Source organism: Panthera leo, chromosome C2 (genome assembly GCF_018350215.1).
Source record: "Panthera leo isolate Ple1 chromosome C2, P.leo_Ple1_pat1.1, whole genome shotgun sequence".
Taxonomy (NCBI): domain Eukaryota; kingdom Metazoa; phylum Chordata; class Mammalia; order Carnivora; family Felidae; genus Panthera; species Panthera leo.
In genome coordinates, this window is record NC_056687.1 from 124009900 (window position 1) to 124033242 (window position 23343).

The window sequence follows — 23343 nt, forward strand, 5'->3', positions numbered from 1 at the left end:
AGCCCTGCTCCCTCTAACTGTAATGGTCAGACCAAGCTGTCCTGCTGACCTCTCTGGAGTCATTTTCAAGAGGCTGAATTCCAAAGAGCCCCATCACCCTGTCCTCCTTTCCTTTAATCTCGGAATGTAGATCAGAGACCTGAGAGGGAAGTAGGCAGCACATGAAGGTGGCCATGGGTGCTGGGCCCACAGGCCACTAAGGGCTCTTCAGGCTTCCTCAGAGACTGGGCAGCCTAGGAGGAAGAGGTAGTAATGAGCACAGGGGCAGCCACTCCTTGCCTTCCAGACATAGGACACACCCCTGTATGACATCCATTCAGTCCACCTTCCTCCCCCAAAGTATCCTGACCTCAGTACCAAGGAGGTGGGAGCCTGGGGATTCAAAACACCAGCCATCTCTCTCACACTTTATGATTGCAGACTTTTTGTCAAAGCTAAGTTAAAACTGTTAAAAAGCACAGCTGCCTTTTCTGCCAGCATTCATTTTCCCTGAGACAATCTCAGGGTATGCAGGTGTAACTGGGACCCATTCAGACTTCTGCTTAAGGCAGGTGAGCATTCATTCACCCCTCAGCCCTAGAGAAAGATCAGAACAAATGTCTTGTCAAGAGAGAGATTTGAACAAATGCCTCCCTCACAGCCTCTTGCTTTTCTTCCCAGTCTGTAACAGAATATTGACAAAAGAAGGGGGAAAGGGGGAAGGGATGAAAAGAAGGAAGAAAAGAGAGAGGGGAGGAGAGAGAAAAGAGAGGAAAAAGAAAGAAGATCCCGGAACCACGTTTACTGCTGGATGATACACATGTACCCTTACATATCTGTAAGTATAAATGTTTTACCAGAAATATAAATCGCACCTTGTCCGTGTGCATACCTGTGTTTTTGCACCAGTACATGTGTCTCAAAGATAGACCCTCCCCATGACCTCTATATGTGATACCGGTGCACATGCAAATAAAATCCCCCAAAGCCCCACAGCAACAGTCACACCGTGCAGGAGCAGGACTAGAGTAGGGTCTGCTTGGTGTTGTTAAAGCACACATACAACCCTACCCGTAGGATTACAACGCGGATTCTGAGGAGGCTCCCTAGGTCCAGGGGCAGCGCAAGGAAAGGTCAAGGGGCTTCGGGTGGAGCTTCTGGGCACCCCTTCCCGATCCTCTCCTCAACCCCATTCGGCCCAGTCACTCTGAAAGCGCCACGGACAGGCCAGGCCAGGCCGAGGCTTCTTGGTTCGGTGACCCTCGTTTCTAGGCTGATTTTCCCAAAGCCACCGCGCAGCTCTCTCCACCCCACCGCCATCCAGCCCCCTCCCCGTCCCGCCCCTCCCCCAGCCCCAAGCTAGAAGTTTAGCCCCGAGACCGCCGCAAAGGGCAGAGCAGAGGAGTCGTTTTCCTTCACCTGAAAGCCGCGAGGAGGCTTGGCGCGCCTCTCCTCGCTAGGGCCCGAGCTCCCTGGGCACTGGCCGAGTGCGGACGGACCCCGCCGGAGCCCTCGGCATCTCCCGGCCCAATCCGCAGAGCCAGCACCCGCGGATTGCAAGGGCTTGCGAAAGCGTGAGCCCGGTCGTCCGCCGGGCCCCCTCAGCTCGCTGGGAGGGGGCAGGCCGGTCCGGGCTGTGCGGGGCGTTTACAAAAAGTGACTTGGAGATGAACTCGCCCGTGCGCGACTGGCCGCCCCGCTATAGGGGCGAAGGCGCCTGACGCAAGCGGAACTCCGCGGAGCCCATACGAATCAGAACTGAGCGAGGCTCCTGGCGCACTAGGGACTCCAGGAGGCAGCTCCGCCAGAGACGCGGGTCGTGCCTCGGGAAACCGGAGGGTGGGGGGAGGGGAAGAGCGCCGAAAAGAAAACCCACCGAGGCGGGGACTGGCCTGGGCGGGGAGGGGCGGCGGGGCCGGAGCCCCTCTCTGCTGGGCGGACTCCCCATGGCCAGAGGCTGAGCTCCACTCCCGCCAGCCGCTCCCTAGGGGAAGGGGAAGAGGAGAGGAAAGGAGCGAGAGGCCGCCAGCGAGCGAGCACTGGCGGCATCCGCAGTCTCCAGAAGTTTGAGACTCGGCGGTGAGCGGACTTGTGCGCCCAGACTCTGCCGCGCCAGCGCCAAGGGAAAAGAGCAGGGGCTGCCTGGCCGCCGCGCACCGGCTTTGTCATGATGGCCAGCTACCCCGAGCCCGAGGACGCCGCGGGGGCCCTGCTGGCCCCGGAGACCGGCCGCGCAGCCAAGGAGCCCGAGGCGCCGCCGCCGAGCCCCGGCAAGGGAGGCGGCGGCGGCGCCGGGACAGCCCCGGAGAAACCCGACCCCGCGCAGAAGCCCCCGTACTCGTACGTGGCGCTCATCGCCATGGCGATCCGAGAGAGCGCCGAGAAGAGGCTCACGCTGTCCGGCATCTACCAGTACATTATTGCCAAGTTCCCGTTCTACGAGAAGAACAAGAAGGGCTGGCAGAATAGCATCCGCCACAACCTCAGCCTCAACGAGTGCTTCATCAAGGTGCCGCGCGAGGGCGGCGGCGAGCGCAAGGGCAACTACTGGACGCTGGACCCGGCCTGCGAGGACATGTTCGAGAAGGGCAACTACCGGCGCCGCCGCCGCATGAAGCGGCCCTTCCGGCCGCCGCCCGCGCACTTCCAGCCCGGCAAGGGGCTCTTCGGGGCCGGAGGCGCCGCGGGCGGCTGCGGCGTCGCTGGCGCCGGGGCCGACGGCTACGGCTACCTGGCGCCCCCCAAGTACCTGCAGTCCGGCTTCCTCAACAACTCCTGGCCACTACCGCAGCCGCCTTCGCCCATGCCCTACGCCTCCTGCCAGATGGCGGCGGCCGCTGCAGCGGCGGCCGCCGCCGCTGCAGCCGCGGGCCCGGGCAGCCCGGGCGCGGCCGCGGTGGTCAAGGGGCTGGCTGGCCCGGCAGCCTCGTATGGGCCGTACTCACGCGTGCAGAGCATGGCGCTGCCTCCCGGCGTGGTGAACTCGTACAACGGCCTGGGAGGCCCGCCGGCCGCCCCCCCGCCGCCGCCGCACCCTCACTCACACCCGCACGCACACCATCTGCACGCGGCCGCCGCACCCCCGCCGGCCCCGCCGCACCACGGGGCAGCCGCACCGCCCCCGGGCCAGCTCAGCCCCGCCAGCCCTGCTACCGCCGCGCCCCCGGCGCCCGCGCCCACTAATGCGCCGGGCCTGCAGTTCGCCTGCGCCCGGCAGCCCGAGCTCGCCATGATGCATTGCTCTTACTGGGACCACGACAGCAAGACCGGCGCGCTGCACTCGCGCCTCGATCTCTGAGAACCCAGCGCGCGCCGGCTGCGAGGATGCAGGGACGTGCGACGCCGGCCTTAGCCGCAGCCACCGCCTCCGGCCGGACCACGCGCCCTCTGTGGGGCCATCTTCTGAGCCAGCGTCCAAGGCCCTCTGCGCCTCCTCGCTCCCCAGCTCCTCTCGCCCCTCTTTGTCTCCTCCGCTTCTCCTCCTGTTACTCGCCCCCCTGCCCTCTCTGCCCTCTCGCTCCTCCGGCCTGCAGGCCGCCTCTCCGTGCGCCTTTTGCAGGCCTCGTCTCCTCCCGACGCCCAAGCCTCCGGGCTGGACACCCCATGCCAAAATTCAGAACCGAGAGGAAGTGCCGGGGCCGAGGTGCAGCCGGGCGTCGGCCGTGCAGACCTCTTGGCCTTCTCACACAGGTCGGTGCGCTCGCGCTCGGCTTTCCCCGCCCGGCTGCCGCGCAGTCCTTGGCTGGAAGCGTCGGTCCGGGCGGGCAACGAGAACCCGCGCCGCCAGAGAAAGGGACAAACGTGTGTTTGCTCCACGCTCCACGTAGCCTCCTGGAGCAGCTCAGAAGCGGCTAGCCGGGGCCCACTGGATGGGGCGGGGGTTGGGCCCGAGCGGGGAGCGGGACTGCCTCGCGCGGCGGCCTGTGCGGGGGGTTTACAGCACGTCCGGCCTCAGAGACAGGCTGCGCGTCCTCCGTTCCCGGTCCCGGAGCTTCGGGAACCTCCAGGCCCCAGGCGGCCGGCTACAGTTTCGCCCAAAAGATCGGGAGGGCTGTTTTAGATAACATTTAAAAAATATTTTTTTAAAGAAAAAACTAACCGGGAAAACCGGCGAAGTATTGTGGCCTTGGAATTTGCTAAAGCAAAACATGAAAATCTCTTCCAGGAGATTTGAAGTAGAATTCCTGTCGGGCCTTCAGAAAGCTATGTTCAGAGAGGTAGGAGAATATGCTCAGTAAAAGATGGTTTCCTTTACGAATTGGGGGGGGGGGGTTCTCCCCTCTATCTAAAAACAAATCAAAAACAAGTTTCCCCGGATCTTCCGATGCAAGCCCGGAGTGCGGGGAGATCACTGCCTGCCTGGCGGACGCTACAGGGACGGCTTGTGCTCTCTCTGATTTTTGTTTTGCAAACGTCTTGCTTCTCCCACCTTGGGCAGGAGAAATGTGAAACCCGGCAGCAGTCGGACCAGGCGGGCTTGTGGCCCCGAGCCGGCTGGCCCGAAACCCCTAGACCTGGTTGTTCCGTAGTGTGTCGTTTTGGAGGACCAAATTTTCTAGAAAGAACTAGAGCACTTTTGTTGTTTTGTTTGTTTGTTGTTACTGTCTTGTCAATTCCCAAATAAATTTTTTGTTTTAACACGGACTTCTATTATTTCCGCTTCGCCTAAGTATGTTCAGCAGCTGGTTAAAAGAGGGAGATGTCCAGCAAAATTTTATACTCTTTCAGATAAATAAGAGTTGAGGGCAGCCCGAGTGGAGGGCGTTTGTGGTTGTCGCTGCTGCTTTGTTTTCCGGGAGATTGTTTTCTGTGTCATCGCTGGTCTGTTGCGGCTGTTTAACGTCATCAAAGAGACTTTATCAGTGGTTCGTTCACAAGGCGTAGGTGTAGGTAGGATTTGTTCGATTTGTGCAACTGTTCAGGTTTGTATTTTACCTCTTACACAGTGGTACTAAGTGTATGGACTGTGTTTTCATTATATTGAACTCATACGTTTATATTTTTCCAGACAAATATAGTAACTAGAAGAATTTATTCCAAATAGAGAAAATCCTGGTTGGGGAAATGTTCTGCAGGCTGCAAACCTCTGTACAAATGTAAGGAGCGACTTACATTGATTGCTTTATTATTTTTAAGAATCAGAATTCATTTACCTTAAGATATGTGTAAGAGATTTAGGAGTATCAGAGAGGAATGGACACTGCATGGCTATAGAAATCTAATTTTTTTCCTTCTTGTCCTCTACTGAGACTCTTCAAATAACGAATTCAGACTGGTGCTTCTGCACTGGCACACGGACACTTGACCATGTTGCAGACCCGGGAGCTCTAGGGGTATGATGGGTGGGCAGCCTTCATTTGGCTGATGGGATGACAGGTATTGGCTGGTTTTTCCCAGGACTGTGGTACAGCTTGGGCTGGACCCCGCTCCATCCATGTGTCCGTCACCACCCCTACTCAGGCCCCAGACAGTAGTGGCCACAGGTCCAGACTGACCAGCGGCCCAGGGGCACCTCGTGACAGGGACCAAGGCTACAGGCCTCCCACTTCAATCTATACTACTGGCCATGCTGTAAGATCATGGCGGGGGGTGGGGGGGTGATCCCTGTTATGTGTTATTGGGCCCCAAGAGGAAGTAGCTCTGATTCAGGACACCTTTCCTCCCTTGGGTATCACCGGGGAGATTGGAAGGTGGAGGATAAAGCCATCGCTGTTCTGAGGAGCATCACCCTGTGCCCTCAACTGGAGCCTGCCAATGCCAGGGGAGCCGGAAAGAGCAGGCTGGTGAGGGAGGTTCAGCTGGGGTGAATAGCCCAAGAGACTGGTCAGGCCTAGTATCCGCGTGCTTCTAGTGAACCACTGCACCATTGTCTGGCTAAAAGGAGTTGCAGGAAAGAAAGTGGACTGCCGTGTGCTTGTCTGTCTGTGCTTTCTGTGGTGTGAACATGTATCCCATGGGCAGTTGTGTTGTCTATGCCTGCTGCAAATATGTGTGTACAGTGTAAGTCATGTCCTGGTGACAGGATGGGAGGTGTGTACGTCTGTCATTAGCCTTCGGAGAGGGCATATATTTGGGGCTTTGTAATAATCATATGCCTACTACTCAAGGAGTGCTTACTGGGAGGACAGTGTGTGTTGCATTCATAAGCCATCGGTAATGTGTGCAGTTATGTTCTCGGTATATAATCCTGGCTTGCTGAATGATAAGAGAGAATACATACAGACACTTTGCTTGAGCTGGGTAAGGCTGTCTGTTCCAGGGTTAGTTCTCAGCACCTCCTAACCGCTATCCCAAGCAGAGAAAGCAAAAGAGGGAAGTCTCCAGAGCAGAGCCTTCAGTGAGGTGGGGGAAGCTGGCCTAGGCCAGCGCTGGAGGACAGCTTCTCTCTGTCCCCAAGAGCTGAAAGGCAAGAGGCACCCAAGGCTGCAGAGGGAGTGGGAGTCTCACCAAGTATGGAGGATGAAATGAAGGAATCAGTGAGGGATTCCTGGTCTACACAGGGATTAGAGGAGAGATCCCACACAGAGAAGGCAGATAGATCATACCCCCACTTCCCAATGGATGCCCACAGGAAGACATCTGTCTCTAATTCCAGCCCTAGGGGTTTCTCCATAACTCTATAGTTTGGTCATTTCCCCCACTGCTAAAAGTTTGAGGCAATGACTGACCTTCTTCATCTCTCATTTCCTTTCTCTCCTCTCCTTCTTTGCACTTTTGAGTTTCTAATAGAGAAGATGATTTAAGGAATTCCCTCAGTGAGGGCAAAAGTATTTAAGAGAGTTCCTGATATATATATAGCAGTTATGCCTTAGCACTTACAGTCTGGTCTAGATGGCTGGACTGTGTTGGTGTATGTATTTATGTGTGTCAGTGTATACTATAAATACAATTTAGAGTTTGATGCAAATACCCTGCCAGTTTCTGCATCTCCTGGGTAATGAGTGCCTACACATGATATTGAATGAGGAGTATGTGTGTGCTTATGCAGGTAAACATCCTCACACTCATCACTGACAAATGAGTCCCCCTCCTCACACTTACACACAAATTTTTGGTCATCCCTGACCCCCTAAGACTGCCCAGCCAAAATACTTGGGTTGAACGGGGTAAGGTGTCCTGTTCTCAGAGGGATGAGGGAGAAATCAGTGCCAGTGCAGTACATGTACCAAGGAACTGTCAAATGGGGACCTAGGGTGTTTTCTGGGATGGCCTCACACCCTACTCCAGAGGATGTCGTGGCCCCGCTTTCCCTTTGCATAAGTAAAGAGTTCACTGCCCTACATCCCCAGTTTGGGCGGGCATCAAGCTTAGGATACTTCACCTGAGGTTAGGTGCTGGGCTGTCCCACTAAGGGAGGCTGGAGCTCCAAGCTTCTAAAAGCCCCCTGGTGGTGGGTGGAAATCAGGGGCAAACCACAGCTTCTTGCAGTCAGTGGGGCAAGAGAGGATGGGCCAAGGAACTGGGTCAGACCCAAGACAGTCTGCCCATGAATAAGCTCTTCCCTTAACGGAGGCTTGGAGCACCAGCACCACTGGGCCAGGGAGGGCATCACGGTCAGGAAGCTGCCTGGTTGGGCTAAGGAGCCCTGCAGTGCCCCTACCCTGTGGAGCTAAGCTGGTGGTGACCATGCCTTATTGGTCCCACTCGCTACTTCTATGGGGCTGTCCCTGCTTCTTGGAGTAGCCTGTGGGACCTACAGGAAAGGATGGGACTAGGAAGCATACCTCTCCTGTGTGGTAGGGACCAGAGCCATGGAGCAGTTGGGAGCAATCGTCATGCCCCTGGTTCTGCCTTAGAAACAGCAAGAAATTAAGGATTCTTAAAACCAGGCACTCTGTATCTGCTTTCTAATTTCTGGAGACAGGGCTCTATTCTGTCACAAAAGAATGGACCCCAAGTCTCTTAGCTTACATTTAAGGAACCAGAGGTCCTGAGAAGAAAAGGCCCATCCAATGGTCATCCAACTATCTGTGGGGCAAACGGCCTTGGGAATTTTAGAAAGCATTGTGAGCACTGAGCCCAGCTGCTCACTGGGCTCTCTGAGTGGCACAGGCCCTGCAGCCCGATGTTTGATGTTCCAGAAGCTCAGTGGGTAAAGGGACAGCCAGCCAGAGGAGAAAGAAGCCCAGGACTGAGCTGCAAGCAGATTGTCCCCCCAGGACATTCCACTGGACCTGCTGTTTGCTGCACAGGCTCCAGCTTAGCGATAAGCTCTGACAAGCTTGTTGTGAGACCATGTCCTCCCAGGGAGGTGGCCTATGTGGGATGGGGCAAGGCCTATTCAGCTGGGAAGAACTAGTGTAGAGCCCAACAACCCCCTGTAATAACTGTGCGACCTTGAGCAAAGCACCCATTCTGAATTTCAGTTTTCTCATCTATGAAATAGAAATAAGTATATATATTTCACGGGGTTATTAAAGTAATTAAATGCTCTAATGTAAAAATGCTCAGTTTGTAGTAGATGGTCAATATGGTTTTCCGTCCCACATAGAAAGGAGGAAAGAGAAGGAGGGAGGGAAGGAGAGAAGGAGGGAGGGAGGGAAGAAGGAAGGAAGGAAGGAAGGAAGGAAGGAAGGAAGGAGGAAGGAAGGGAGAGAGGGAGAGAGGGAGGGAGGAAGGACGGAAGGGAGGGAGGAAACGCCTTCCGTAGTAACCTTGTAAGGTCTGTTATTCTATCCCAGTGGCCATAGCCACCCCTGGGCCCCCGAGAGCCCAGACCATGGAGCACCTTTCCAAGTCTGGGCGCAGGGGATTGCGTCTCCCTGCCCCAGCCCCTTGACCTTCAGAATGAGGTGCGTGCTGTTGCTGTGGCAGTGAATGCCCGAGCCCTGGGGCTCCTCCAACCGCCCTTTCTTCTCCTAAGGCAATCTTCTCGGATAAACGAGGTTTTCTCTGACAAAGGCCCAGCTGACCTGCGGAGTGTGACACCCGTCCAGGCACAGCCGCCACCCTCAGGCTCTTGGGCCGACGCCTCCCACCCTCAGGCGCCTCCCTTTGGAACGCGGAGCTGTTTGAACATTTTCCCCGATTTTTCAGAAAAGCGGTAGGTAGCGACCGGGCGGGAAGTTGCGGAGGTCAGCTTGTGGGAGAGCCCCCCCCCCCCCCGCCCTCGGTATTTGTGGAGAAACGAGAAATCTGAGGGGCAAACGCAGGAAGCGGGTTGGGCCGAGCTGCGGCGGGCAGGGGCGCCGCGGGCGGGAGGGGAGCAGGGACGGTGTGGGGCCAGTGGCTCCGAAGACCCGGGCCTGTGCCGCCGGAGCCTCCGGTTTGCAGGCCCGGTGGCGGCGCTGCAATCGCGGAGCTGCGAGCGCGGAGCGGTCGCTTCCTGGCAGCTCTAAACAAAATTCGGGGTAAACGACCGGGCCGCTGTGAGCCCCGGGTGCTCCCGCCGGCAGGGAGGGCAGAGGAAGCGCGGGAGACCCTCAACGTCCCCAGCGACGCCGAGCGCAGAGGACAGAGGCCGCCCGAGCCCCCGCCACACCGGCAGGCCAACTCCGGTTCTCCAAGTTGGGAGTCCAGCCTGACTGTGTTGGTAATAATACTAACGAGCCGAATCAAACAAAACCTTTCCCCGGATTTTCCTCTACGTACAAAGGAAAATTACTCCTCTAGGCAGGCAAAGAAAAGGAAAGGGCAGGATCCCAGGAAACTTCCATCTCTATGGACGAGGAGGGAAGGCGAATATGCTTTTTGCTTTTTTTGTTTGTTTCTAGGGGGGAAAAAAGGAAATTCGACACATATTTTTAAAAAATCTCCCCCCAACAAACGCTAAAGTCTGTGAGTGTGAGCAGAGTCAGGAAACCGAGCCCCAGCCTGCAGTGACACCGGGCCTTTGTCTTCTTTCCTGAAGCCCCCAAGACTGCTGACCGCGCCGAGATAAAGGCCGGGTCAGAGCCCTGCGGAATCCCGAGGGAGGGGGCCGCAGAGCCTTCCCACTGGCCACTTCCAACAGGCCGGCCTTGCCGGAACCGGGGCTCCCAGGCCGGGCGCTGCTCCCCCGACCCCAGGCCCAGCTCCGGCACCGAGCCGCGCCGCCCGACTTTCCCCGAGAGCCTTCCGCCACTAAATTCCTTCTGCCACTACGTTCCCACCAGCATTACGTTCTGCTCCCTAAAGGCTCTCAGAGGGTGAGCGGCCGTGGCTCCCCGCCGGACCTCGCCCGACTTGGTCTTCAGAGTGCAACCGTGCGCAACTTTTGCGGAGACGCGCGTTCGCTGCGGCTGGGCTCGGTTGGCCAACAGGATCCGAACCCGTTTGGTGTCCGTCGCAGCTAAGCCTCTGTGCCTTCTCGCGGCCCGGGAAGCTCCTCCAGCGCCTGGCCTCAATTTCTCTGCCTCACGCTCTCTCGTCCGCCGAAGGGTCTGCGGGAGATGGCGGGAGAGCGTTTGTGGCCCCATCCTATTGGTGTGTGTGGTTTAGAAACGCGGGTCGCCGAAGGACTCGAGCCTCTGCGGCGTTGCCTCTGCGTGGCGGCGGCCTCGGTTTCCCAGAGTAGAGTACGCATGGACTCCTTTTCTCCGCAGACACATCCAGGTGATGCGAGGGCTGGGCGGCTCGGAATCCTACCCGAGAGAGGGAAAACGAGCCCCGCGACCTTCGGGTGAGGAGGTGGACTGACCTCCCGTAGCCACGCTGCGCGCCTCCCACGCACACCATATGCGGGCCCGGAGGGCCCCAGTCCGCTGCAGCCGCACATCTTCCTCAACGGACGGAGAACCCTCGGTTCGCCGGTCTTCCTGATGGTTTGTGAAGGTAGGGGGCCCAGACCGTCTTTCCTGAGCTGAATGGAGGAATCTGGGTCCCTCTTTTGTCTTCCTCGGGACGCAACGTAGGGAGGTAAAGAAAACCCGACAGAGGAGTGAGGACCTGCAGCCTCGCGTGCTTGGAGTGCCCTCCACCTCTTCCTTTTTTTGCCCCTTGCCCCCCACCAGCCGATTCGCGGATCTTGGTCCCCAGCGAAACTGGAGCTGCCCACCGGCCTGCAGATGAGAGATGAAGGAGCCGGGCGGCGCCGAGTCGCTGACCGGATCCGGGCTTTCCCGCACCGTGGAGCGGCACGTTTCCCCCGGTGGCACCGACCCAGTTGGAGAGAAACGGGTCGGCTGAGCCGCGCGCACACTCTGCCTCTAGGCACAAACAGTAGTGTTCGAGTGCGGAGTGTGCATGCACACGTCAGCACGAGGGTGTCTCGTATCTATGTGCATGTACAGTAGACGCATACATGTGTGCCTTTGCCATGCATCTAGGGAGACAAGCAAACACATTGTCACACGAGTGACGTGCATGCGCCCACGTTTGTGTGCTGTTCTTGCATGTGTCCTGTTCACAGGCTATGAACACAGATGAAGCTGGCTGCTCATGAGTGAATTATGCCTCACATTTACACAAGCCTATTCAATTTTCAATCACGAGTTTCACAACTACCCTGGGACATGCTCTCCTGTGGAATTTTAGACGGGGAAACAACAAGCCAAGAGAAGTTCACGGATGCCCGTTTGCACACCGTCTATAAGAGACCAAGGCCAGGCAAAGACTGCCCACTGTGGAATGTAGATGTGATGGCCAGTGTGCTCTTAGTGTGCTTAGGTTGGCCTGTTTAGCGCCCAAGCAACTCAGGCCCCTGGGCCTTTGGCCCTTCGCCAAGCTTGCCGAGACACTCAACGATCAGGTGCTGAGCTTCATTCCATTGGCGGATAAGTGAGCTCTGCCAGAGCTCGTGAACCCGATGCCCAAGACAGGGGAGCTCAGGTCACCCCGGAGCACGGAGACGGAGTACCCGAAGATTCCAGGGACAAGGCAGTCACGAGCAGCTTGATCCCAAAGCCTGGCGTGCCTGTGTCTCCAATACAGTCACGTCGGGCAAACGCGGGGTGCCGGGATCTTTTCACTGGAGCAGCAAATGCACCAGCCCTGTGTTGTGCCAGAGCCGAAGCAGTGATGAAACTTGAATTCATTGAGTTTCTGCTGTCTTGAATCTCTCAAAACCATACAAGACCTGGAGCCCACCATGCCCATTTTACAGAAGTGTTTAGTCTGGGTTGGAATCCCCAATTATCTCTGTCCGGATCCCTCTGTCCCCAGTGCAGATCTCCAGGCTGCGGCTTGAGCCATGTCTCCTGCACGCCTCTGGGAGCCTCCCAGCTCCTAGCCTCTGACTTTCCTCCCCAAGGACGTGAATATCCTAGCTCTCACAGCATCATTTAAAAAGGTTCCTACACGCTTGGAATCTGTTGTAGGTAGGTAGGTAGGTAGGTAGGTAGGTAGGTAGGTAGGTAGGTATTCCCTGTGTGTGTAGGGTTTTGCTTCTTGCTTCCTCTTCTGGGGCATTTGGTTACTATGGGCCCCAAGCCCTTGGTCTCCCAAACTGAGGTTGCGGGAGGGGTGTAACTGACCACAATTTGCCAGGTGCCCTTGGGCCTCGCGCCTGACTCCTGAAGAATGAGGTCGCTGGTCGCCACGCTACAAGGCCACCCTCACCCAGCGAAGCCTGGGCGCTGGAAGGGAGCCCACTGTATGGCGAGGTCGCCAGGCGGCCGCGTAGCCTCGAGGCTGCCCTCTGCTGGCACCAAGCGACGTCATCGCCACCTCCCTTAGCGGCCCCGGGAGCTGTACCGACGAGGGGGTCGCGCAGGGCAAGGCGACCCCACAGCGCAGAGCGAGTGGCCCCACTCTCGCTGGATCCTGGGAGTGGCCGCCCCACTTGCAACCACTGCCTGGACGCTCCCGTACTTCTCGATCCCTGGCCCCTGCACCACCCTTCGGGTCCCCCTCCCCCATCCCCCACGCCGGCGCCAGAGATTCCAAGTGCTGGGACTAGGGGGCTGCTTGGAGAGCCAGAGCTCTACATTGGCAATCCAGCTGCTCTGCGGCTTCCGCCGGGATCCCCAGCCGACTGGCCCTCGGGAAGGAGCGGAACAGGGCGTGGGAAGCCGCAAACCCGCAGGCGTCCATCGGGCGTTTCCCTGAAGGCCGCTGGTGGACTCTGGGGACCTCAGGGAGAGCCCCGGGCTGTGCTCAAGCCTCTTTACTCCAGCACCATAGCATTGATCGGTATACCGTGCGTTACTGCCCACACCAAGAAAACCCTGCCCTTCCGCTCCGATTGACTTCCAATCCCGTTTTAACAGTAGCCTCGGCGCCTGGATGCCTCTAGTTATAGTGCACTTGTCTCCCGAACCAAATTAAGAGCCTTCAAGGACTTGCAGGGGCCGATTGCAACCTGCCCCGCACCGAGTCTCTCTCAGGTTCTGCCTAGTGGTGAGGGAACCGATTTAAAACGCCTCTATCCACGCTCTTGAAATAAATGCTAGACGGTGAGTCGGGAAGACATTCTGTGGACTGAAATCCAAGCTGACATACAAATCAACAAATAATCATACCTGTTTACTTCCAGTGCTACTTCCAGGACTTTTCACATTTTCACTTTTTCCCTCCTTTACAAAGATAATTCAGAAAGATAATGAAGAAAGGTGGGGAAATAAAATATTAAAATTCAAAAAGAAAACAAAATTACAGGTAATCCCATCCCTCCGCCATGAGGTAACCACAGTTAACATTTTGGTGACTTCCTTCTATTTTGATTTTCATATTTTATATAATTGTACATGATTAAAGCCATATTTTATATAGAATTTGCAATTTTGTATCCTGCATCTTTTAATCTTTCACCATATCTTATTGAGACTTGAGACATGATTTTCTTTTTTTCTTTTCTTTTTTTTTTCTTTTTTTTTTTCTTTTTTTTTTTTAGATTTTACTTAAGTAATCTCTACACCCAATGTGGGGCTCAAACTTACAACCCTGAGGTCAAGAGTCATATGCTCTACCAACTGAGCCAGTCAGGTGCCCCTGAAACATGATTTTCAATGAACGTTTAATAATCCATCATGAGTGAATCATAATTTTTTATATAACAGAACAAATCTCTTTGTTTCAGGTCCAGGAAAGTCTCCTTAGCCTCATTCTCTGGGTCCCTAAATATGTAATCAGTCATTAATCAATACATCTAGAGTCCTTTGTTAGCCCAAAAAAGAGAGTTCATGGGCCCACCCGCAGGGCACAAAGGATCCACCCAAAATTTGGGATTGCCTGGAGCCAGGAAAGGACCTTCCAGTCCCTGCTGACAGCTGTCTCCCTTTGCAGACCAGTGAAGCTGGAGTGCTGGGAGAAAGGTCTTGAAAGAAAGAAAGCAGGGACCAGCAATGTATCAGGAGAGCTGCCCCGGAGCGCTTCTAGGACCAAACCCCCACACCCCCAGCTGGCACACAAGACAGTGTCTGTGCCCTGGGTTTCTGTGTATCTTGTAATAGTTAGGACACAAACACACCTGCATTTGAATCCTGAATCGTCCCCCTTAGAAGCTGTGTGACCTCAGAAATGCTGCTCAACCTCTCAGAACCCCATTCTTTAAATTGGAATAATAATGCTACCACATTGAGCTTTTAAAGTATTCAAAGAAATAATTACATCACTTAGCCCGGTGCCTGTGCAAAGAACTCCTCAATACATGGTAGTTACTGCTCCTACTGCCTCTGCTGTTGCTTCTGGCATTAGCTTTGGTCTTGGGGATCACTGCAATTGCCCTCTCCCTCAACTCCTGACCCCATTGCTACTGTTAAACACAAACCCAAATCCTGGCACCAAGCCGGGTCCAGGTTCTCAGGGCTGAAGGAGTCATTTCCAGCACTCTGGTTGGGCTGCTCAGGACCTTCTGACAATCAGGCCTGGGCTTGGACTGTTTATACTAGAACCGTTAAAACAGGAAAATATGCAAACCCTTCATTCACAGGGATCCGGCTATTGTTGGGTCAGAAATGATATTTTTGTTTCTAAAATAAAAGGTACATTTGTTCCTTTGCACACACACACTTTTTTTTTTTTTTTTTTTTTTTTTTTTTTTTTTTTTTTTTTTGGTTGTGTCTACAGAGCTAAGAGGGCAAAGCGAATGACCTGGTTCATTTGACCGGCTCAGGCAGTCAATCTGGAAAGGTCCCTTTGGCCTGATTGCTTGTATATATGGGCTCCAACAAGCCTGAACTTTGTTGAGTTCTACTCTGTATGCACACAGACTAGGCTCTTATCCATCTCCCAAATAAAATGCCATCTCCCAGACTTGACAGGGACACCAGCTCCATCTAAAAATAAGGAATCTCAGAAATCACATTAATTTAGCCAGTCTGATCCCAGGAGACTCAACAGCACAGCAAAATCTCATGGAGAGGGGAGCCTAGGTAGCTCAGTTGGTTAAGTGACTGACTCTTGATTTGGGCTCAGGTCATGATCTTGTGTTTCCTAAGATCAAGCCCATTGTTGGGCTCTGTGCTGGCAGCGGGGAGCCTGCTTGGGATTCTCTATCTCCTCTCTGCCCCTCCCCACCCCCCAAAATAAATAAAGTTAAAAAAATTTTTTTAATCTCATGGAGAAAGTTTTTAAGGAGTGGATTTCCAGATCCTCTTCAAACTGTCCAGCTTCTGTCTCTCTGGGGCTGGTGCTTGGCGATCCACGTCTGTGTGTATAAGTCAGTTCCTCCAGATGATTCTGATAAAGACTATGAACCCACATTAGGGAATCACTGCTGTGCCCAATTGAATGGAAACTGAAGTTTCTCCAAGTGGACTCCACAAAAATACAGATTCCAAAGAATCCTCTTTTGGGACCACATGGACTCACAAAGAGCCTGGTTCAAACAGCGGATGTTTGTGTGAGTGTGTGTGTGTATGGGGGTGGGGGGAATACATGTTTGTTTTCGTGTGCTTTTGTTGTGCTGTTGTCTGTGCACGTGTCAGTCCTCTTTGGCCACAAGTAACATAAATCCACCAGAGCTGGCTTAAACCAAACAGTGGGGGTGAGGGGTTGTTATAAGGACTTGTAAGGGAGCCCTGGAGCCCTGGGAGGGGTGGCAGCCAGACTTCCTGAAGGGCTAGAACAGGGGCTGGGGTGGTGGCGGCAGCCCAGGTAGCTTCCTGCCGCAGACTAACTTTTCTTGCTGCCTCTTCAAGCCTCTCCTCTGCTCTGTCCAAGGGAGAACCTCAGGGGGCACCTGGGTGGCTCAGTCAGTTAAGCGTCTGACTTCGGCTCAGGTCATGAGCTTGCGGTTTGTGAGTTCAAGCACCATCTGTGCTGACAGCCCAGAGCCTGGAACCTCCTTCAGATTCTGTGTCTCCCCCTCTCTCTGCTCCCCTCCCCAGCTCACACTCTCTATCTCTCAAAAATAAATAAAGGTTTAAAAATTTTTTTAAGGGAGGACCTCAATTATAGCTATTATCTCTGAGTCCCAATTCCACTTTTCTGTGAGAGAAACTGGCTCACCTGGGTCAGATCTTATCCTGGAGGTCCACCGGTGGTCCTGTCAACTGGAGGCACTGGCAAGGTGGCAGGTCCTGTAGTTATTTCTGAGGGTCTCTTCCTAGGGGGAGAGGGCAGCCACAGCACTCATTGGAGGGTAAGACAACCCCCAAACTCTGCTTTGCTTCAGTCTGGCCCCTCCAACCATGCAATAAGTAGTGAGCTGCACTCCAAAAGCCACCTGGGAAGTCAGAAAAAATATTGCACCCAGGCTCTACATCTGGGGTGAAAACTCCATCAAGAGTTTTCAAAGCAACCCAGGTGAATCTAATATACAGCAAGGGTTGAGAATCATAGAAATAACCAAATAGGAAACCTATAGCCAATTTAGCCATTTCTTAAATACACAGCCTCAAAATACAACTAATTAAGAGGATAATTATTAAAACCTAATGGGTTGCATATGGCTGATTTTCATCTAAATTGGAAAGTGACATCTTAATCCAAATTTCAAATGCCATGATTACTAACATTTAACATTTTCTAAACCTCTTGATATAAATGTTCAGTTACATTCCTAAAGAAACGTGCCTTTTCTAGAGATCCTAAACCACGAGAACAAAGGATGCCTCCCCATGGCTTTGGTTGACTGACCCCAGCACCCCCCCCCCCCATAGACCACCTGCCCCTTCTTTTCCAAGGTCTCCTGCTTGTTGGGGCAATCTGAAAGCTCCCAACGCTGAATCGCACTGACCTTGTTTGCTCATGCCCACAGGCCTGTGCTTCAGGATTCCCACCCAGGAGCGTCTGACACAGGAGACCAAAGAGGAGAGGTTGTGCCTCCTTCATCAAGCTAGCTAACAACGATCAAAACTTTGTCCTAGTTCATGGCAAGCTTGAGGAGTGTCTTCATTTTGTTTTGCCTTGTTTTCCCTTCTGGTGAATTCCCAAACAATTTATCAGCCAAACAGCAAATATTTCATAAACAGCTATGATGTGCAAGGCACAGAGTAAAAAGAGAAGTATCATCTCGGAGAGATCCAGTCACTGGCAGAAGTGCAACAGCGACCCCTCTAGGCCTGGCCTTGCGTGGATCCCAACAGCATATGAAAGGGATCCCTTTCTCAGCTTCCTGTTCTTTCCAGCCTGGCCCAGGGCTGGGACTCAAGCAAATGGGAGAGGATAAGGATGACAGGAAGGAAAAGGGAGCTGTCATGCTTGGTTGAATGCAGGAATGGGGGTGGGAGTTGGGGGATGCTGCTCTTCCCAAGCTTGAACCACCCTGAGAACTGTTTCCTGGCCCCAGCACCAGGTAGCACAGACGGCAAGACCAAATTGCCTTCAGAAAACTGGGAAAGGCAGTCACACAAAGGCCAGTGGCTGATGCAGGCTGTACAGGCTGGGCATACATACCATGACCACTTTGAGGTACAGAAAGGGCTTGGAGATGCCAAAAACAGCCTAAGGTAGCACTTTTCAAAGTGTGGAGCCCAGACCATCAGTATCACCTGGGATCTTGTTTGAAATACAAACTCTCAGCACCACCTCAGACACACTGAATCAGCAACTCTAGGGGGTGGGGACAGCAACCCAAGGCCTCCAGGTTATTCTGATCCACACTGAAGTTTGAGAGCCATTGGTCCACTCTAGGGAATGCAGGGAGGGAAGGCACTTACTTGTCCCAGATAGCCCACTCCTGAATCACATAGTAAGTCTAACCTCTTCCAGGCTCTTAGATCTCTAACCAGGTTCCATGACCTCAGATGTCACCCCAGCAAGAATTACTGCCACTGTCCTCCCCACCACCCACCCCCTATAACCCCTCCCCCACCCTACCCCACCCCCACAGACTCTCCCTGTCAGAGATGACTCACAGCCCAGGCACAATGACACAGAGCCAGGGGCCTCTCTGGAGGCTGGGGATATGGAGAGAAACATCACCCTGCCTGGAGTCCTAGGGCAGTTAGTTACCAGTGTTTTTCTTTTCTTTTTTTTTTTAGTTTTTTTAATGTTTATTTATTTCTGAGAGAGAGAGGGAGGGAGAGAGAGAGAGAGCAAGAGCCAGTATGAGTGGGGGAAGGGCAAAGAGCGAGGGAGACAGAGGATCTGAAGCCCGCTCCATGCTGATGGCAGCAGGGCTTGAACCCACAAACCATGAGATCATGACCTGAGCTGAAGTCGGTTGCTTAACTGACTGAGCCACCCAGGTGCCCCACCAGTGTTTTTCAAAGGCCTTCAGCATTCGCCCACTTACCTACACAGGCTGCTGGGAAATTCCAGCCCCTGAGCTTTGGAGTGGGACTTGCTTGGTATACTGCTGGACAAAGGTGGTCAATCAAAAACAGGCTCCAAAGGAAAGTGAAGCTAGGCATATTCATATCTACCAAGTGATTCTCAAAGTGGTGTCTCTGGACTGGCAGCATCAGCATTACCTGGAAAATGTAAACTATGAGACCCCACTCCACCTACAGAATCAGAAATCCTGGGGGTGGGGCTCAGCAATCTGGACTCTTTTTTTTTTTTTTTAATTTTTAACGTTTATTTTCAAGAAAGAGAGAGAGCGAGTTGAGCCAGGGGACGGGCAGAGAGAGGGAGACACAGAATCCGAAGCAGACTCCAGGCTCTGAGCTGAGAGCACAGAATCCTATGCGGGGCTCGAACTCAGGAACTGAGAGATCATGGTCTCAGTCGAAGTCGGACACCCAACCGACTGAGCCACCCAGGGGCCCCAGCAATCTGTGCTTTAACCAGCCCTCCAGGAGAGTCTGAGGCTCCCTTACCCAAATGTGAGGACCACTGGCGGGGAGCTGATTTCAGCTCATCCAGGAGCCAGCCCAGCAGCGGGGTGCCTAGCTGACTTAAAGGATTAGGACCCCCCGCGGGCTGTCGGCACGGAGGCCGGGGACTGCAACGTCCCCACCGCGTGGCCGAGCTGCCCCCCAGTCCGCGGTCCCTGCCAAGTGTCGCGGGGTCTGCAGGCCTGGGGCCGCAGGCAGTGGCCTCGCGGGGAGGAATGACGGCCGTGAGACTCCACTCTGACTTATTTTGTTCCATTCCGGGAGGAATAATTTGTTTCGTATTGGAATCAAAGCGCCTCTCGCGGCGCTTCCGTTTTATCCCGGCCGCCCTGGGGCGGGGCGGGAGGAAGAGGCTCGGCCCCGCGCCGCGGCTGCTTCCCATTAGCGCAGGCATGGTCCCCATTACGCGGCGGAGCCTGTCCCAGCTAACCGGACGCAGCTGACCCGCCCCTGCGCCGCGACACCCAGAGACTCATCCCTCCCCACCCTGATGGCAGATGGCCCCGGTGGCGGGATCCGACCCAGGCCGTCCAAAGAGCTCACCTCCGCGGCTTGGCAGGCACGGTTCCTGCCATCACCCCGTCGGAGGTGCTCCTTGGAGTCAGGCACTGCCCTTCAGAGGGCACTTCCAGGCCTCATCTCTTCAGTGGAAGTTGGTTCAGGGGGCTCCTCCACGCCAAGCGCAGAGCCCAACGTGGGGCTTGAACTCCCAACCCCAAGATAAAGATCTGAGCTGAGATCAAGAGGCGGACGGACACTTGGGGGCGCCCGGGTGGCTCCGTCGGTTGAGCCTCAGACTGGATTTCGGCTCAGGTCATGATCTCATGGGTTCGTGAGTTCCAGCCCGGCATCTGCGTTGACGACACAGAGCCTGCTTGGAATTCTCTTTCACACTCTTTCTCTGTTGTTCCCCTGCCCGCTCCTTCTCTCTCTCTCTCTCTCTCAAAAAATAAATAAGCTTAAAAAAAAAAAAAAAAAAAGTCAGACACTTAACCAACGGAGCCACCCAGGCACCCCCCCCCAAATTTTTCACTCTTAAGAAAGAACGGGGGCACCTGGGTGGCTCAGTCGGTTGAGCAACCAACTTGATTTTGGCTCAGGTCATGCTCTCATGGTTCCTGGAGGAGGTCAAGCTCTGCACTGACAACATGGAGCCTGCTTGGGATTCTGTCTCCCTCTCTCTGTCCCTCCCTCTCCCTCTTTCTCTCTCAAAATAAGTAAACATTAAAAAAAAGAAAGAAAAAGAAAGAAAGAAAGAAAGAAAGAAAGAAAGAAAGAAAGAAAGAAAGAAAGAAAGAAAGAAAGAAACACATTGCAGTGGGGATCTTTGATATTTGTTTCTTTCCTTTAAATTGTTGAGGGGTGCCTGGGTGGCTCAGTTGGTCAAGTGTGGGACTCTAGCTCAGGTCATGATCTCACTGTTTGTGGGTTCCAGCCCCGTGTCAGGCTCTGTGCTGACAGCTCAGAGCCTGGAGCCTGCTTCCCATTCTGTGTCTCCCTCTCTCTCCGCCCCTCCCCTGCTCATGCTCTGTCTCTTTCTCTCTCAAAAATAAACATTAAAAAATGTTAATTGTTTGTTGAGTGTATACTATATTTTAATAACTTTTGTGTGATTATATAGGCAATAGATATTTTTTGCAGGGAATGTGAAAAATCCAGGACATTATAAAAATAAATAAAAATCAACTATCATCCATCCCAACTCCCCTTTTGTTCATCAAGCTTTTCTTACTTCTGAACTCTTAATATCATGCATCCCTAGATTCCTACAACTTCACTCACTTTCATCTTGCTTTGTATTTAATAGCTGCTTGTCTTTTACATACTTCTTCATTATGATATCATTGAAGCAAAGACCAAACCTTTTTCATCTGGATAATAACCATAACAGTTACTTTTTACTGGGTACCTAGTCTGTAACAGACCTAATACAATGTTATCTCACTGAATTCCCATAAACTATATTATATTTCCTATTATTATATGAGGAAAGTCAGGCTGAGCAAACTTAAATAACTTGTGCAAGGTCATGCACACATCTTGTAAATACCAGCCTTGGAACAGAAGTGACATCACATTCATGCCCTCTCCCTGTGTGAGCTTAGAGTAGAATTGCATTGATAGATGACCGCTAAAATCTCTTCTGATTCAGGACTATATTAATCTAGTTGTGATTAATAACCTGCTGTATCTCTGCATCAATTACAATACTTCCAAATCACTTTAAGAATTTAAACAGTGAGGGCTTTATTATCTCACAAAAGAGAAGACTTTGAGGTTAGTGGCTCCAGGCTCTGGATACAGTCACTCAAAGACTTGAGCAGGAGCCCTGCTACTTGTTAGCTTTTACCTCTGTGGACTATAGCAGGTCCAAGCATCACATTTAGATTTTAAAATGTCCAATGGGTGGGGCTCCCGGGTGGCTCAGTCACTTGAATGTCTGACTCTTGATTTCAGCTCAGGTCATGATCCGAGTCATGGGATGGAACCATATGTCGGTTCAGCATGGAGCCTGCTTCAGATTCTCCCTCTCTCTCTCTCTCTCTCTCTCTCTCTCTCTCCTTCTGCCCCTCTCCCCCACTCACACTCTGTCTCCCTCTAAAATAAAATTTTAAAAAATAGGGTCACCTGGGTAGCTCAGTCAGTTAAGCATTAAGTGTCCAACTTTGGCTCAGGTGATGATCTCATGGTTTGTGGGTTTGAGCCCTGCATCCGACTTTCTGCTGTCAGCACTGAGCCTGCTTTGGATCCTCTGTCCCCCTGTCTCTGCCCTCATCCCATGTGCGCGTGCTCTCTCTCTCTCTCCTCAAAAATACATAAACATTTTTTTAATGTTTATTTACTCTTGAGGGGAGAGAGACAGAGTGGGAGTGGGGAAGGGGCGGAGAGAGAGGGAGACACAGAATCCAAAACAGGCTCCGGGCCCTGAGCTGTCAGCACAGAGCCTGACGCAGGGCTTGAACCCACGGACCATGAGATCATGACCTGAGCCAAAGTCGGACGCTTAACCGACTGAGCCACCCAGGCGCTCCAGTACATAAACATTTTTAAAAAATAAAATAAATAAAAAATAAAATGTCCAATGGGAAAAGGACCCATTTCTTTGAGGCTCTCTCTTAGGAGTGTGGACCACTTTCCCAGAAGCCCTCAGCAGACCTCCCCACTCATCTCATTGGCCAAGGCTGAGCCACACGCTTGTTCCTATTTGCTGGCAAAAAAATGAGACCCCCGTGGCTGGCTCAGACAAATTGGGATCTGGCCCAGAGTGGAGCCAGGGTCTCTGCAGTATTTGAGTTGCATCCCTAAACCTGCATCCCTGAACAAAATTAGGCTTCTCTGAAGAAGGAGAGGGGGGAATTGGCTGGGGGGCAGCTAGCACCATAATCTTAAAGGGAAATATACCAAAAAAGTAATGAATGTGAGCTAAAGTGAAAGCAATTTGAAATTTTCCTCCCCGCCGCCACGCACACTTGGAATATTATTACTCTTCTTTAAATATGTCTATAGTTTTGGGGTTTTTTTTAAGATTTTATTTTTAAGTAACCTCTACATCCAACGTGGGACTCGAACTTACACCCAGAGATCAAGCATCACATGCTCCACTGACTGAGCCAGCCAGGCGCCCCTATGTCTATAGACTTAAGTAAATTAGTTAAATGACAATTGTCAAATGATAGTGTTTTAGTTAGACTCTGAAATTTCTTTGGGGAAAGAAAAAGGGACTCAATTCCGTGGCCTGGAGACCAGACTACCCTCAATATCAGAGGTTTCTCTGTGGTCTGGCCTTGTCTCTCCTGGACTTCCTGGTCTCCCCCAGGGGCTCCCTGCTTCTCAGCATGTACCCCTAGTCTCTACTTTCTCAACTGGGTCCCTCCTGGGTTTAGTGGCCACTGAGGCCCCTCCAATTCCCACTTCCTCTGCAAATTGACAACCTCTTTTGGAAATTCCTAATTCCAATCGCCAAGACTAGTGACTCTGTTTGGGGCTGATCATCCTGCCAAGACAAGCCACCTGAGAGGTTGCTGGCCTGGCCAGCATCTGGAGTGGCTGCCCTGGGGGAAATGAGCTACCCCAGCTCCAATCAGCTCTGACCAAGAAAGAGAACAGAGTCACTTGTCACAAAACCCGACTGTTGAAATGTGCCCCTTTGGGAAGTCCCAGTGGGGATGGGGCAGGGCACTTCCCATTAGGTCTGACACCTGAAATTCATTTTGCTTTTCTATAACCAAACGAGCACTCCAGGTAAGTCAACCCTATCTAATTCAATTCTGAGCATATAGTC

At 53.1% G+C, this 23343-nt stretch overlaps 2 protein-coding genes and 1 long non-coding RNA gene across 3 annotated transcripts in view; 1 reads left to right on the forward strand and 2 right to left on the reverse strand.

Annotated features, from left to right (window-relative positions):
* Positions 1 to 1498, reverse strand: part of FOXL2NB (FOXL2 neighbor) — a 3286-nt gene extending 1788 nt beyond the window's left edge. The window contains 1 exon segment of the mRNA XM_042954379.1: positions 1399 to 1498. Coding sequence (XP_042810313.1) covers positions 1399 to 1498 — 100 coding nt within the window.
* A 648-nt stretch (positions 1499 to 2146) lies between these two features.
* FOXL2 (forkhead box L2) lies at positions 2147 to 3277 on the forward strand. The gene has a single exon (XM_042903384.1). It carries the CDS (start codon positions 2147 to 2149, stop codon positions 3275 to 3277), a length of 1131 nt encoding a protein of 376 aa, XP_042759318.1.
* Positions 3278 to 4742: 1465 nt separating this feature from the next.
* LOC122198669 lies at positions 4743 to 19800 on the reverse strand. The gene is made up of 5 exons (XR_006193093.1): positions 19605 to 19800; positions 18518 to 18695; positions 16288 to 16384; positions 13359 to 13412; positions 4743 to 4811 (listed from the first exon to the last, which is right to left on the reverse strand). It is a non-coding gene; the product is annotated as an uncharacterized LOC122198669 (long non-coding RNA).
* Positions 19801 to 23343: the final 3543 nt, after the last annotated feature.

Bases quoted from the DNA above. Each gene is read 5' to 3' on its own strand.
- FOXL2 (XM_042903384.1), top strand. From the start codon at position 2,147: ATGATGGCCAGCTACCCCGAGCCCGAGGACGCCGCGGGGGCCCTGCTG.